Source organism: Tachyglossus aculeatus, chromosome 12 (genome assembly GCF_015852505.1).
Source record: "Tachyglossus aculeatus isolate mTacAcu1 chromosome 12, mTacAcu1.pri, whole genome shotgun sequence".
Taxonomy (NCBI): Eukaryota; Metazoa; Chordata; class Mammalia; order Monotremata; family Tachyglossidae; genus Tachyglossus; species Tachyglossus aculeatus.
In genome coordinates, this window is record NC_052077.1 from 19,942,771 (window position 1) to 19,954,951 (window position 12,181).

General features: G+C 39.9%; 1 protein-coding gene across 4 annotated transcripts in view; it reads right to left on the reverse strand.

Annotated features, from left to right (window-relative positions):
- The window catches only part of NR3C2 (nuclear receptor subfamily 3 group C member 2), a 258,117-nt gene that overhangs the window by 97,518 nt on the left and 148,418 nt on the right, over positions 1-12,181 (reverse strand). For all 4 annotated transcript variants that reach the window (XM_038754941.1, XM_038754939.1, XM_038754940.1 and 1 more), the window contains exon 3: positions 9,028-9,167. In XM_038754941.1, coding sequence (XP_038610869.1) covers positions 9,028-9,167 — 140 coding nt within the window. The remainder of the gene's footprint in view (positions 1-9,027; positions 9,168-12,181) is intronic.

Below are 12,181 nucleotides of genomic sequence, written 5' to 3' on the forward strand. Positions count from 1 at the left end.
CTTGTACTTCCCAAGCGCTTAGTACAGTGCTCTGCACATAGTAAGCGCTCAATAAATACGATTGATGATGATGACAATCCCTGCCCACAACGAGCTTGAGGAGGGTGATGAGGAAGGTGACAACTTTGTGAACGTAATTTTACAGCCAACAAAACTGAAAGTTATGAAAGATTCTCAATTTAGGGGTGACCAAGGCACATGGTAACAATCTTCCCCTGTAGACTGCAAGCTCACTGTGGGCAGGGATCGTGTCTACTGACTCTACTGGACTCTACTTTTCCAAGTGCTTAGTACAGTACTCTTGATTGATTGACTGATTGATCACAATGGGAGTTCAATTCTGCCCTCTCAGATCAGGGGATATCCAGGAGCACATGACAGCACCTCCTTCAAGGGAGAACTGAAATTCTCCAATGAGGTTCCATTTTCCCCTCACTCATACACAGCACACTGGTGTTCACCTGGGGATTTTTTTCCCCCTGGAGTGCAGGCCAAAAGTATATTTCAAAGGGATCTAGCTAAGCTTCAGCATTACCTCTTTTTCTAAACTGCTCAATGACAGACAATTTTTAAAACATTCATTTCCTAAAAACCACTGGGCCTGTTTTTCACTTAGTGTTTTTAGCACAATCTTGGGATGAATGATGAGGGTGGTGTGAGAAAAGAGGCTTTTAAGGCAAGGAAAAAGACTTCACTAGAAGTTTCTCCTGGAGAAGAGAAACATCTAATAATACAGAAATTTTTCTGGGTTAAGTGGAACATTGGCAGGTTTTTGATTTGCTGCTTCTTAAAGCACCAGTGTTTTTCTACTTTCCCAATCATTAACAGTTTCAGTTTATGGCTCCCCATTGCGTAACAAGCTGCTAAAATTGTTGCTCACTCCCTTTGAAACTAGGAGCGAACATCAGCAAGAGCCTTCTCAGTAACTGCTCCTGAGCAAGCCAGTTCCATCAGTGTGACACACCTGATACTTTTCTCCAAGCTTTGTTTCATTATGTAATACACAAATGTTCAGAGGAACAACAGGAGTTCTAACTACCCCTTCATACTAAAACTCACCAGCTATAACACTGCTTGGCTTTTAATTGAATCTACTTTCCCTTAAATTTCCTCAAAAAAAAAAAATACCTCTGGAATCTGACATCCCAGCACCCCTCGTCAGGTCATTTCCTGGTCTGACTGAATGAGTAAGATTATGTATTTTCCCAATCCCACCCTTTTCTGAACGTGGAATGACAAAAAACATTTAGAACCTCTGAGGACCGCACGGCCAATATCATTCCAGTCATGTTCTCCCAAAATTCTAGGCGGCAACTAGTTTTTACAACTCACTGGAAGAGAACAACAGAGTTAAGAAGGCAAATGACTGATGCTGAAAGAAATGTTGTCATTTAGCAACAATAACAACTGACAAAACACAGCACACTGTTGTGCTTTTTGTGATGATGCACTTATCATCTCAGTGTTCCTTTTTAGGATGCACTAGATAAGGAACACTAAAAAGCTACTCCATCAGCATTCAAATGGCCCCAAGGTACTATCTTTTGTAATACAGGTACTTACCAATACCATGGCAATATGGTACTTTTGCTTGTCTGCCAGCTAGAATGGTTGGATGTGTGGGGTTTTTTTCTTATGGTACTTGTTAACATCAACTTACTCACTGTACTTCGATCTCATCTACCTTGCTGCCAACCCCTTAACCACATGGTCCCTCTGATCTGGAACCCCCTCCCCCTTCACATCTGACAGACCACCACTCTCCCCACTTTCAAAGCCTTATTAAAATCACATCTCCTCCAAGAGGCCTTCCCCTATTAGTCCTTATTTGCCCTATTCCTGCTCCCTTCTGCATCACCCTTGCACTTAGATTTGCACAATTCAAACACTTTATATTCATCCCATTCTGAGCCCCACAGCACTTATGTACAGCAGTGAGGCTTAGCGGAAAGAGCACGGGTTTGGGAGTAAGAGCTTGTGGGTTCTAATCCCAACTCTGCCACTCGTCAGCTGTGTCACTTTGGGCAAGTCACTTAACTTCTCTGTGCCTCAGTTATCTGTAAAATGGGGATTAAGACTGTGAGCCCCACATGGGGCAACCTGATTACCTTGTATGTACCCCAGCGCTTAGAACAGTACTTGGCACATAGTAAGTGCTTAACAAATACCACATTATTATTATTATAGCCATAAATTAATTTATCTTAAAGTCTGTCTTCCTCTCTAGACTTTATTCTCCTTGAGGGCAGGGAGCACATCTACCAACTCTGTTGTATTGTACTCTCCTAAGTGCTTAGTACAATGCCCTGCAAAGTAAGCACTCAATAACTACCAATGAATGATTGATTGAGACACTGACAATATCATTATCAAAAATGTTTGGATTTCCTACATTCTGCAGCATCAGCAGAAACGCTCCCTCCCACATGTGTACCACTTTAGAGGGACTGTAACTAGATAATGGTAAAGGTGACTTTCCGGGATCCTTCAAGATGATCCTCATTCCTCTTCTGGGATTATGAACGTAAACACTGATAGGGCACTGAGTCTGTTCTGTCAAAAACACAACTGTAACAATACGGCAGGCATAACATTACGTAACATCCAAAAAAGGAAAGCATACAAAAAACTTGGGTGAGGTTTCCTGGCAAACAAAAGGATTTGAATGAAAACTCAAACCCAAAGTTTACCATTCTTTATTTATTTTTTTTAATGGTGTTTGTTAAGGGCTTATTTTGTGTCAAACACTGATCTAAGTCCTGGGGTAGGAACAAGTTATTAGGTTTGGACACAGTCCCTCTCCTGCAAGGGGCTCACAGTCCAAGTACTAGGGAGACAGGTATTTAATCCCCATTTTACAGTTGAGGGAACTGAGGCACAGAGCAGTTAAATGACTTGTCCAAGGTCACACTGCAAGCAATTGGCCGAGCCAGAATAAGAACTCAGGCTCTCCGATTTCAGGCCCGTACCTGTGAGTTTTAAGCAGAACTCACAAATCCAATGACTTGTTGATGTGCTTGCTTTACGATTAGTGAAAAGAAACCAGAGCGCTATTGTGGCTATTAAAATACAAAATCTAGACACTATTCATTAGCATATCTTATACCACTGAAAACCTGAATTTTAATATAAATTGAAATGCAAAATTCCTTAAAATAAAATTCATCATTAAAGCACTTGATAATTTTTGATCATCTTCCTCAAACATATTTTATAACTCTAACAAGCATTTGTTTTCCCCAAAACCTCCTTTAAGATATGAGATCTCAATATACAGTACTGAACTGAAATTGAACTTTTTAAAGGACAGGTGTTATGATCACGTTTTCTTCTAATTTTTTTTAATGGTATTTGTTAAACATTGACTATGTACCAGGTACTGTACTATGCGATGGGGCAGATACAGAGAAGAAGCATGGTATAGTTAATAGAGCATGACACTGGGAGTCAGAAGGTCCTGGGTTCTAATTTCGAGGTCTGCCACTTGCCTGCTGTGTGACCTCGCAGAAGTCACTTCACTTCTCTATGCCTCAGTTATCTCATCTGTAAAACAGGGATTGAGACTATGAGCCTCACATGAAACAGGCACTGTGTCTGATTTGATTTGCTTGTATCCCTCCCAGTGTTTAGTACAGTGCCTAGCACAGAGTAAATGCTAAACAAATACCATCATTATTATTATTATTCTAGAAGAAAATTGGACACAGTCCATTTACGACGATGTTTACAGTCTTATTACGCATTTTACTGAAGAGATAACTGAGCCACAGAGAAGTTAAGTGCTTTGCCCAATGTCACACAGCATACATTCATTCATCCATGCAATTGTATTTATTGAGCACTTACTGTGTGCATAGCACTGGACTAAGCACTTGGGAAGTACAGTCGGCAACACATAGAGACGGTCCCTACCCAACAGCGGGCTCACAGCAGACAAGTGGCAGAGCAGAGATTAAACCAGGTCCTTCTGACTCCCGTGCCTGTGCTCTATCTATTTGGCAACAACTGCTTCTCTTGGCAATGTATACATATTATGAAGTTTATGAAATGTACAATTTAATAATTTCATGTAACAACTGGGCTTCAGTATAACGACGATACATTACATCCATTGTTTAAAACTGATGAGACAGTTCTATAAAGCGAAAGGCAGTACCAAAATTATTGCTTCTATTCTGGAGCTGGATAAAGTGTAATTTACAGTTGTACTTGCCTTCACCAAGAATTAAAACAAATGCCTCTGGGGTCTGCAACTGTTTTTGTTACACTGATTCATATTAAAAGTAATCTAAAAAGATATCATGATACAGAAACTCCCACAATCATTTAGTTCCACAGCACTTGAACCACAATAGATGCTTGCCTTCAGATCATCTGCTGTTCTTTCTTCAAGGAACAAGAGGATCGTACTAGTTAGGAACAGCTCAAGGATACATCTCACAATTCTTTACCCACACTGAATAAATCTAATTCTGGTTGACCCATTCATTTCACAATCTCTATTGTACATATTTCTAAAATCGCTGAATAGCAGTTATCAAGTGCCCGCCAAATAAACAGCATCGTGTGACTAAATGTTAAGAGAGTATGCAGAATTAGTAGAAAGGATCCTTGCCCTCGGAGATCTGACAATTTAGCAGAGGAGACAGACATTAAAATAAATTACAGATAGGAGGAAGAAGGAAAAGGCAAGAGGTACGCAAGCTTGTATTTAACAAAGCTACTGTGTATATTAGCAGAATTGCCTCCATGGTGATTTTTGAGGAGGAAATTAAAGATTATTGTAACCAGTAACCAGAAACCAAGTGTAACCAGTAATAGTCACGCATGTCTTATGGTGGGTGGGGGACAGAACAGCAGGGTGACGCCCAGGGAACATAACAGGGGTCAGAGGTGTTTTTACTGGGTGTCTACTGCTTCCAGCTCTTGGAAGAGTGCAATACAAGTAGGAGAGGCAGTCTTAGGTGCCCTCTCTCCCCTTCTTTTTCTTCTGATTTTTCTCTCCCCACTCCTCTTCTTGCTAGATTTAATATGCATAATAACACTCATGATAGCCTCAGACCTATTGTAATGTTACAAATATGATGCAGGAAGTAGAGAAATTCTGTGAATAAATGCAGGTATGTGTTATGGTATTTTTGAGCACCTAAGGGCCTAGGTGCCACCCAAGTGCTGATGTGGCAGCTGGGTGGAGAGATAGCCTCAGGAGAGATTAGAATGAGTCAGGGAAGGCCTCCTGGAGGAGATTTCAGAAGGGCTTAGAAAATGGGAGCATTGTAGTCTGCTGGATATTAAGGGGGAGGGAAAGCAGGTATATGACCAAAATGAAGCACAATGAGTAAGTTATTTTGAGATTAAACATAGTGCAAGCTAGGGAGTAGGGGGGGAAGGAAGAGAAGCAGCGTGGCTTAGTGGCAACAGCCCAGGTTTGGAAGTCAGAGGTCGTGGGTTCTAATCCCAGCTCCACCACTTATCAGGTGTGTGACTTTGGGCAAGCCACTTAACTTCTCTGTGCCTCAGTTACCTCATCTGTAAAATGGGGATGAAGACTGTGAGCCCCACATGGGATTGTATCTACCCCAGCACTTAGAGCAGTGCTTGGCTCAAGAAGCAGCGTGGCTCACTGGAAAGAGCCCGGGTTTGGAGTCAGAGGTCATGGGTTTAAATCTCGGCTCCGCCACTTGTCAGCTGTGTGACCTTGGTTAAGTCACTTAACTTCTCTGTGCCTCAGCTCCCTCCTCTGTAAAATGGGGATTAAGACTGTGAGCCCCCCGTGGGACAACCTGATCACCTTGTAACCTCCCCAGTGCTTAGAACAGTGCTTTACACACAGTTAAGTACTTAATAAATGCCTTTATTATCATAGCAAGTGCTTAATCAATTCTATTATTATCATTATATATATAGGGGGAAGAGAGATGATTGTGGACCTTCAAGCCAATGGTCAGGAGTTTCTGCTTAATGCAGAAATCACTGGAGATTTCTGAAGAGTGGGAAGATACCTGCAAAATCTCATTTTAGAAAAATGAACGAGGCAGCAGGGTGAAGTAGGGACTGGAGTGGGGAGAGACAGGAGACAGGTAGGTCAGCAAGGAGGCTGATGGAGTACTCAAGGCTAAATTTGATAAATGTTTGGATCAGCATGGTGGCAGTTTGGATGGAGGGGAAAGGGGAGATTCTAAAGGTGTTGTGAAGGTAGAACTGACAGGATTTGGGGATAGACTGAATGTATGGGTTGAATGGGAGAGAGAAGTCGAGGATAACATTAAAATAGAGGAGCTACTATGAGTGTTTTATAAGATTAAAATAAGCAATAAGAGGAGGAGGGGAGATAAAAATGAGATGATCAAAGGGAAAAGGAGGGGAGGGAGAAAAGGAAGGTGAGAAAATGCTTCTCTTATTCATACTGTTGGGAAGATGTCCCCATTGATATGGATGTCTTGGAGTCATGAGGAAATGCAATACTGCTGAGGAGAGAGATAGATTGGGGAGTCATCTCCACAGTTGAAACTATGGGAGCAGAGGACCTCTCCAAAGGTGTCTGTGTAAAGTTAGAAGAGAAAGTAACCTAGAGTAGAACCCTGATAGTATACCTATTAGGGGGTGACAGATAGATGAAGAGCCAGCTAAAGAGACTGAGAAGGTCCACCTCAAAGCTAAGAGGAGAATCAAGAGGCAATTTATGTGTGCTGAATTAGAAATGTTGCCTTCGGCATCTCATCTCCAAAGGCTTTGAGCAGCTCAGAGGCAATTCCAGATGGCAATTAGACTGGAGTTCACTATGTTCCCTAATTTACCCCTTTCCTCCTGTCTCAGACCTGCCACCAGGAGAAGTAATAATAGTGATAATATTATTAATAATAATTGTGGTATTTGTGAAGCACTGACCATGTACCAGGCACTGCATTAAGCCCTGGGGTGGAATCAAGCAAATCGTGTTGGACACAGTCCCTGTCCAACATGCGGCTCACGGTCTTTACAGATGAGGCACAGAGAAGTTAAAGTGATTTGTCCAAAGCCACACAGGAGATGAGTGGAGGAGCCAGAATTCAAACCTATGATCCTCTGACTCCATTCCATCCACTACACCATGCTGCTTCCATAACAAAAGTCTATGGCATATGCAGTCACCTTCCAAAGCTCTAGTTCCAATTCCTCCCAGAATGGTGGACTCACTTACAGACATGCATATGACATGACATACAAGTCATGTAATTTAATCAGGACCCACTGGTGCAATGCATGGGACACAGATAGATTTATTGACTCCGAGGTGCTGAAGTTCAAATGAAGAGGTAACAGAAACACAACGTATGAAACTCATCTGCTGAGTGACCTCGGACAAGTCACTCAAATTCTCTGTGCCTCATTTTCCTCAACACTAAAATGGGGATTCAATGCTTAAACTATATGCCCCATGTGGGACAGGGACTTTGTCCGACCTGATCACCGTGTGTCTACGCAGTGCTTAGAACAATGCTTCCTTGACGCAACAGGAAGCACTTAACAGATACCATAAGAAAGGGAAGTGAAATGATAGCAATCTGATAGCAGATCGCTGTGATCTGCAGAAATTATGGTGTTGATCTCATAGACGTCAATGTGGGAAAATGCCAGCCAGCAGTAAAGGTGGGTAGCTCACCAAAGAGCAGAGCAGCAGGCGGCACAGCAGCAGCTGTAATTAACGTTCTCTCACTTTGCTCCTTTTGTCATCCCTGATGTTCTGACCTGCTCTATACAAAAGATATCTGTGTGGAGAGAGCATATGAGTTTCCTTGAATGTACCTAATTAAATATGTGTGTGTTGGAGGGGGCCAGGAGGAAGGGGCCTTTCTCCTAGATCTCTGGCTTTCCCTACTTCCTCTATCCCCCATATACCAATCGATTATACAATACGTATTTACTGAGCCCTCAAGTTCTGCGAAGCACAATGCTAAGCATTTACAATGAAGTTAGTACACATGATTCCTGCTCTCAAGGAATTTACAATCTAGTGAGAGGAGACAGAAACTAAAATAGAGGTTTAAAGAAAGACAGGTACATAGGTGCTGCGAGGGAAAGGATGGTGGGGTGACTACCTAAGTGCTTAGGGAGTGAGGACTCAAGTGGACTCAATGCAGTAGGGGAGAGAGAAATAGGAAGGGGAGATGAGAGATTCATAGCACCCTCGAGCATAAATCTCTTCTGCCTCACACACACACACACACACTCTCTCTCTCTCTCCCCCCCCCCCCCCCCCATATGAGTATTTTTTCTTACTCATCTTTCTGGAAAAACAAGAACCCTTCAGTTTTGGTTTGATTAATTGTGGACTACAGGTTCACCTGGATTTACTAGAGTAAAAGTTAGGAATGTAGGTGGTAGGATGAATGTCATGGAAGACAACATCACACTGATGGGCTAAGCCACTACCACTGTCAGACAGGATATGGGCTGACAGACCATCAGTCTGACAAATTAATGGACTTTCTTATGTTCACTTATTCTATCACCGTCCTTCATATTTAACATGGCGCTACTGATGACGAACTTCATCATACATGACATGCTTTGCACACATGACAGGCTTTTACCATTAGTAGTTTCATTTTCAAATACAAAAGGCAGCTACTGTATATATCCATGTGTACAAGGCAAATAAGTTTATGCACATAAAAATATAACAAAAGTACCATTTATCCTAAAACACCATGAGAAATGGTATCATTTACATAGTCATAACCCAGCTCACTCAAGTTATTCTCATAGAGAAATGGAATTCTTTTCTCTGGTCTTACTAACAGAAGAGAAAAATGCACTCAAATAGTGGATTTAAGTTCACGGCTCTAACTTTTGTTCTTTGCTCAAAGATTGTACAATACAAACCCTCCAGGTGGCTTTCAGATAATGCATTACTTCTATTCACCACTGACAAGTTACTTCAAAAATGATTTTTGAAGGCTTTCTAATAATTCTATGGAATTAACCGTGCAAATAAACTACACATTAGAAAAACGTATAAAGAGGAACACCCACATGAACATTTACCTTCCACTGCTCTTTTGAAGAAAACTTTGCAGCTGCCGCAGGTAACCACCCCGTAATGACATCCTGACGCCTCATCCCCACACACCAAACATACTTTGGAAGGTCTTGAGGATCCAGTAGAAACACTTCGCAAAGAAGAACTGTGAAAAAAAAATAACACCCCAAAATTAAAAAAGCTAATATTACTCCTGATATGAGACCAAGTCCAAATAAAAACTTTTAATGGGTCATGGCTTCAAGTAGATAAAAATGAGGTACCACTACTTCTTTTTGACACTGCCCTTTCCCAATTTTCATATTTAGAAATCAGTCAAGCAACCATATGTATTTATTGAGCGCTTACTGTGTGCAGAGCATGGTGCTCAGTGCTTGGGCAAACACAACAGTTGGTATAAACATTCCCTGCTCACAGTAAGTTTAAAAAGTGAGCAAATCTTTTAAAAATACACATTAGTGTTTATGAAAGTGATGGCAATTAAACAGAAATCCTTATGACATAATTTCTTCTATTTCCTAATCATTCTGCATGTCTCTTATATAAAGTGCAATGGAAATATTTTTCTCTATATTTTCACAATTTGGCTCCAAATCCTAAATTATTGTTTTAACTTCATTAATCTTACATCTATGAAAGATTACAAGCCCATCTGTCCTAATAAATACGCAAATGCATTTTTGGAAAAATGATTAAAAGTAATTTCTAAGGTAGTCGACATTGAGTATTAATCCCAAAGTTATAAAAGTCTTCACAAGCATACTGAAAATCATCATGACTTTTTTAATGAGCATTATTTATATGTCAGCTGTTATGCTGCAAAACAAAAAGGGATATTGATATCCAAGAGCTTATTTCTTTAAGTTTGGAGGGCAAGAAATATTTTACCGAGCACATATTTAAATTCCTCACTAAAGACAATACCTAATAGCACATAAATTAATTTTCTTGAAGCAATCACATTTTCGACACTCACTAGTCTTTATTTTATAAATGACGAATAGTTATACTGGTGCTTATTGAGTGTCTTTTGAATGAAATAAACTGAACTAAGTACCTGGGAAAGTAAGACAGATGCAAAAACCACACTTCCTGCCCACAAGCAATTTACAATGAAAGGAGCTGACACAAATTTAGAATATTATATGGGGTTCCATTCTCTTCCGCCACTCCCTCCAAGAAGTTATGAAGGTGTATTAAAATACAGTTCACTCAAAAGAATCCTAAAGACTTATGAATGAATTATGCACTGATTAGTAGTTGACTCAGTAAGAAGTGTGTGAGAATATTTGCAAGTCTAGATAATTATTTGGGGCACTGATTTGAACAAAGAACAGAGAAGCAGCGTGGTTCAATGGAAAGAGCCCGGGCTTGGGAGTCAGAGGTTATGGGTTCAAATCCCGGCTCCACCAACTGTCAGATGTGACTTTGGGCAAGTCACTTAATTTCTCTGGGCCTCAGTTACCTCATCTGTAAAATGGGGATTAAGACTATGAGCCCCACGTGGGACAACCTGATCAACTTGTATCCTCCCCAGTGCTTAGAACAGTGCTTTGCACATAGTAAGCGCTTAACAAATGCCATTATTAAAAAACCCCAAAAAACAAAACTATTATACTTTTCCCATCTTTGCTCTTCTCAGGAGTATTTATCATTCCTATTGCATTATTTATATAGCCATTATTTAGCAATGTAAAACATTTTACTACTATTGATATAAGATTTTGCAAATGAATTGGCAACAGTTTTAGTTTCAAGTCATAAATCCACAGTTTTGAAGATACTAAACTATTTTAAATGATTCTCAGGATATTGACCACATAAAAATCACACTTATGACTTGTCATTTTTCAGGTTCTTGCTCTGTTCACATTGCTATATGACTGAAATCCACTGACTTTGATAAGGAAAAGGTCATCGTTGAATAACATACATTGGTTTAAACTAGCTACCCCAGCCTTCTTTAAAAATTTATTTCAAAACTAGGTATTACTTTTATACAAATCAATGCTCCCTGTTTATTTTCCCCTGTAATGATAGGCTCTTTTCCTTTACCTGACTTAAAAAAAATTAAGCTACACTCTTTATACACACATAGAATTTGAAAGTAGATGCAAATGATCTACTCTACTCTCCTATTTCTAACTCTGAATTTGGTCTATTTGTTCATGGAAACGGTTCTTTACTCAACAGGAATGCCCAGATGGTTATACCTATTTCTCCTACAGTACAAATGCAATCAAGTTTTCGAGTCCTCACAATGACATGGAAACCATACAGTGAAACTTACCAAACATACTTTATGTTTGAATTTACGTTAAAATTCCACCCTTTTACCTTACAATTTCATTTAAAAAAATAACAAAGTTAAACCAGAGAAAGAGGCTAGAACAGGTCTGTTCACACCAGAGTAAGACACATACCCCATAGAGACTGTTACCATATTATTTATGAGTTCTACCTCATCATCCTTAGTAATCTGAAATATTATGATGTAAATGAAACAGAAGTGACTATAAAGTAACTATCAGCACTGAAATTTTGTCACATAAAAGATCAATGATATTTATTATGCACTTACTGTGTGCAGAGCACTGTAATAATAATAATGATTATGGTCCTTGTTAAGTGTTTGCTATGTGCCAAGAACTATTCTAAGCACTGGAGTAGAAACAAGTTAATCAGGTTGGACACAATCCCTGTCCCACATGGGGCTCATAAGCGCTTGGGAGACTACACAGACTCATTTGTCTTCTCTTATTCCCTCTCTTCCACCACCAAATTAGCCCCACATTCAAAATGAAGAGTTTCTACCCCACATAAAACACCAAGACCTCTCAAATTTTTCCTACTTAAATTTGAACTCACATGCCATATTTTTATGTCTTACAATTATTTTGTTAAGTGTAGGACTCCCATAGAATAGTAGGTAGAAATAAGTTTATTTACCACTTGTTTGCTGGGTGATCTAGGGAAAGTCACTTATCTTTTCTGTGCCTCTGTTAACTCATCTGTAAACTGGGGATTAAAGCTACAAGTCACACGTGGAAAATGGACTGTGCCCATCCTGATTATCTTTAATCTATCCCAAGGCTGAGTATATTGCCTGGCACATAATAGGCATTTTTACAAATACCATAACAATAGATAATTAAATAG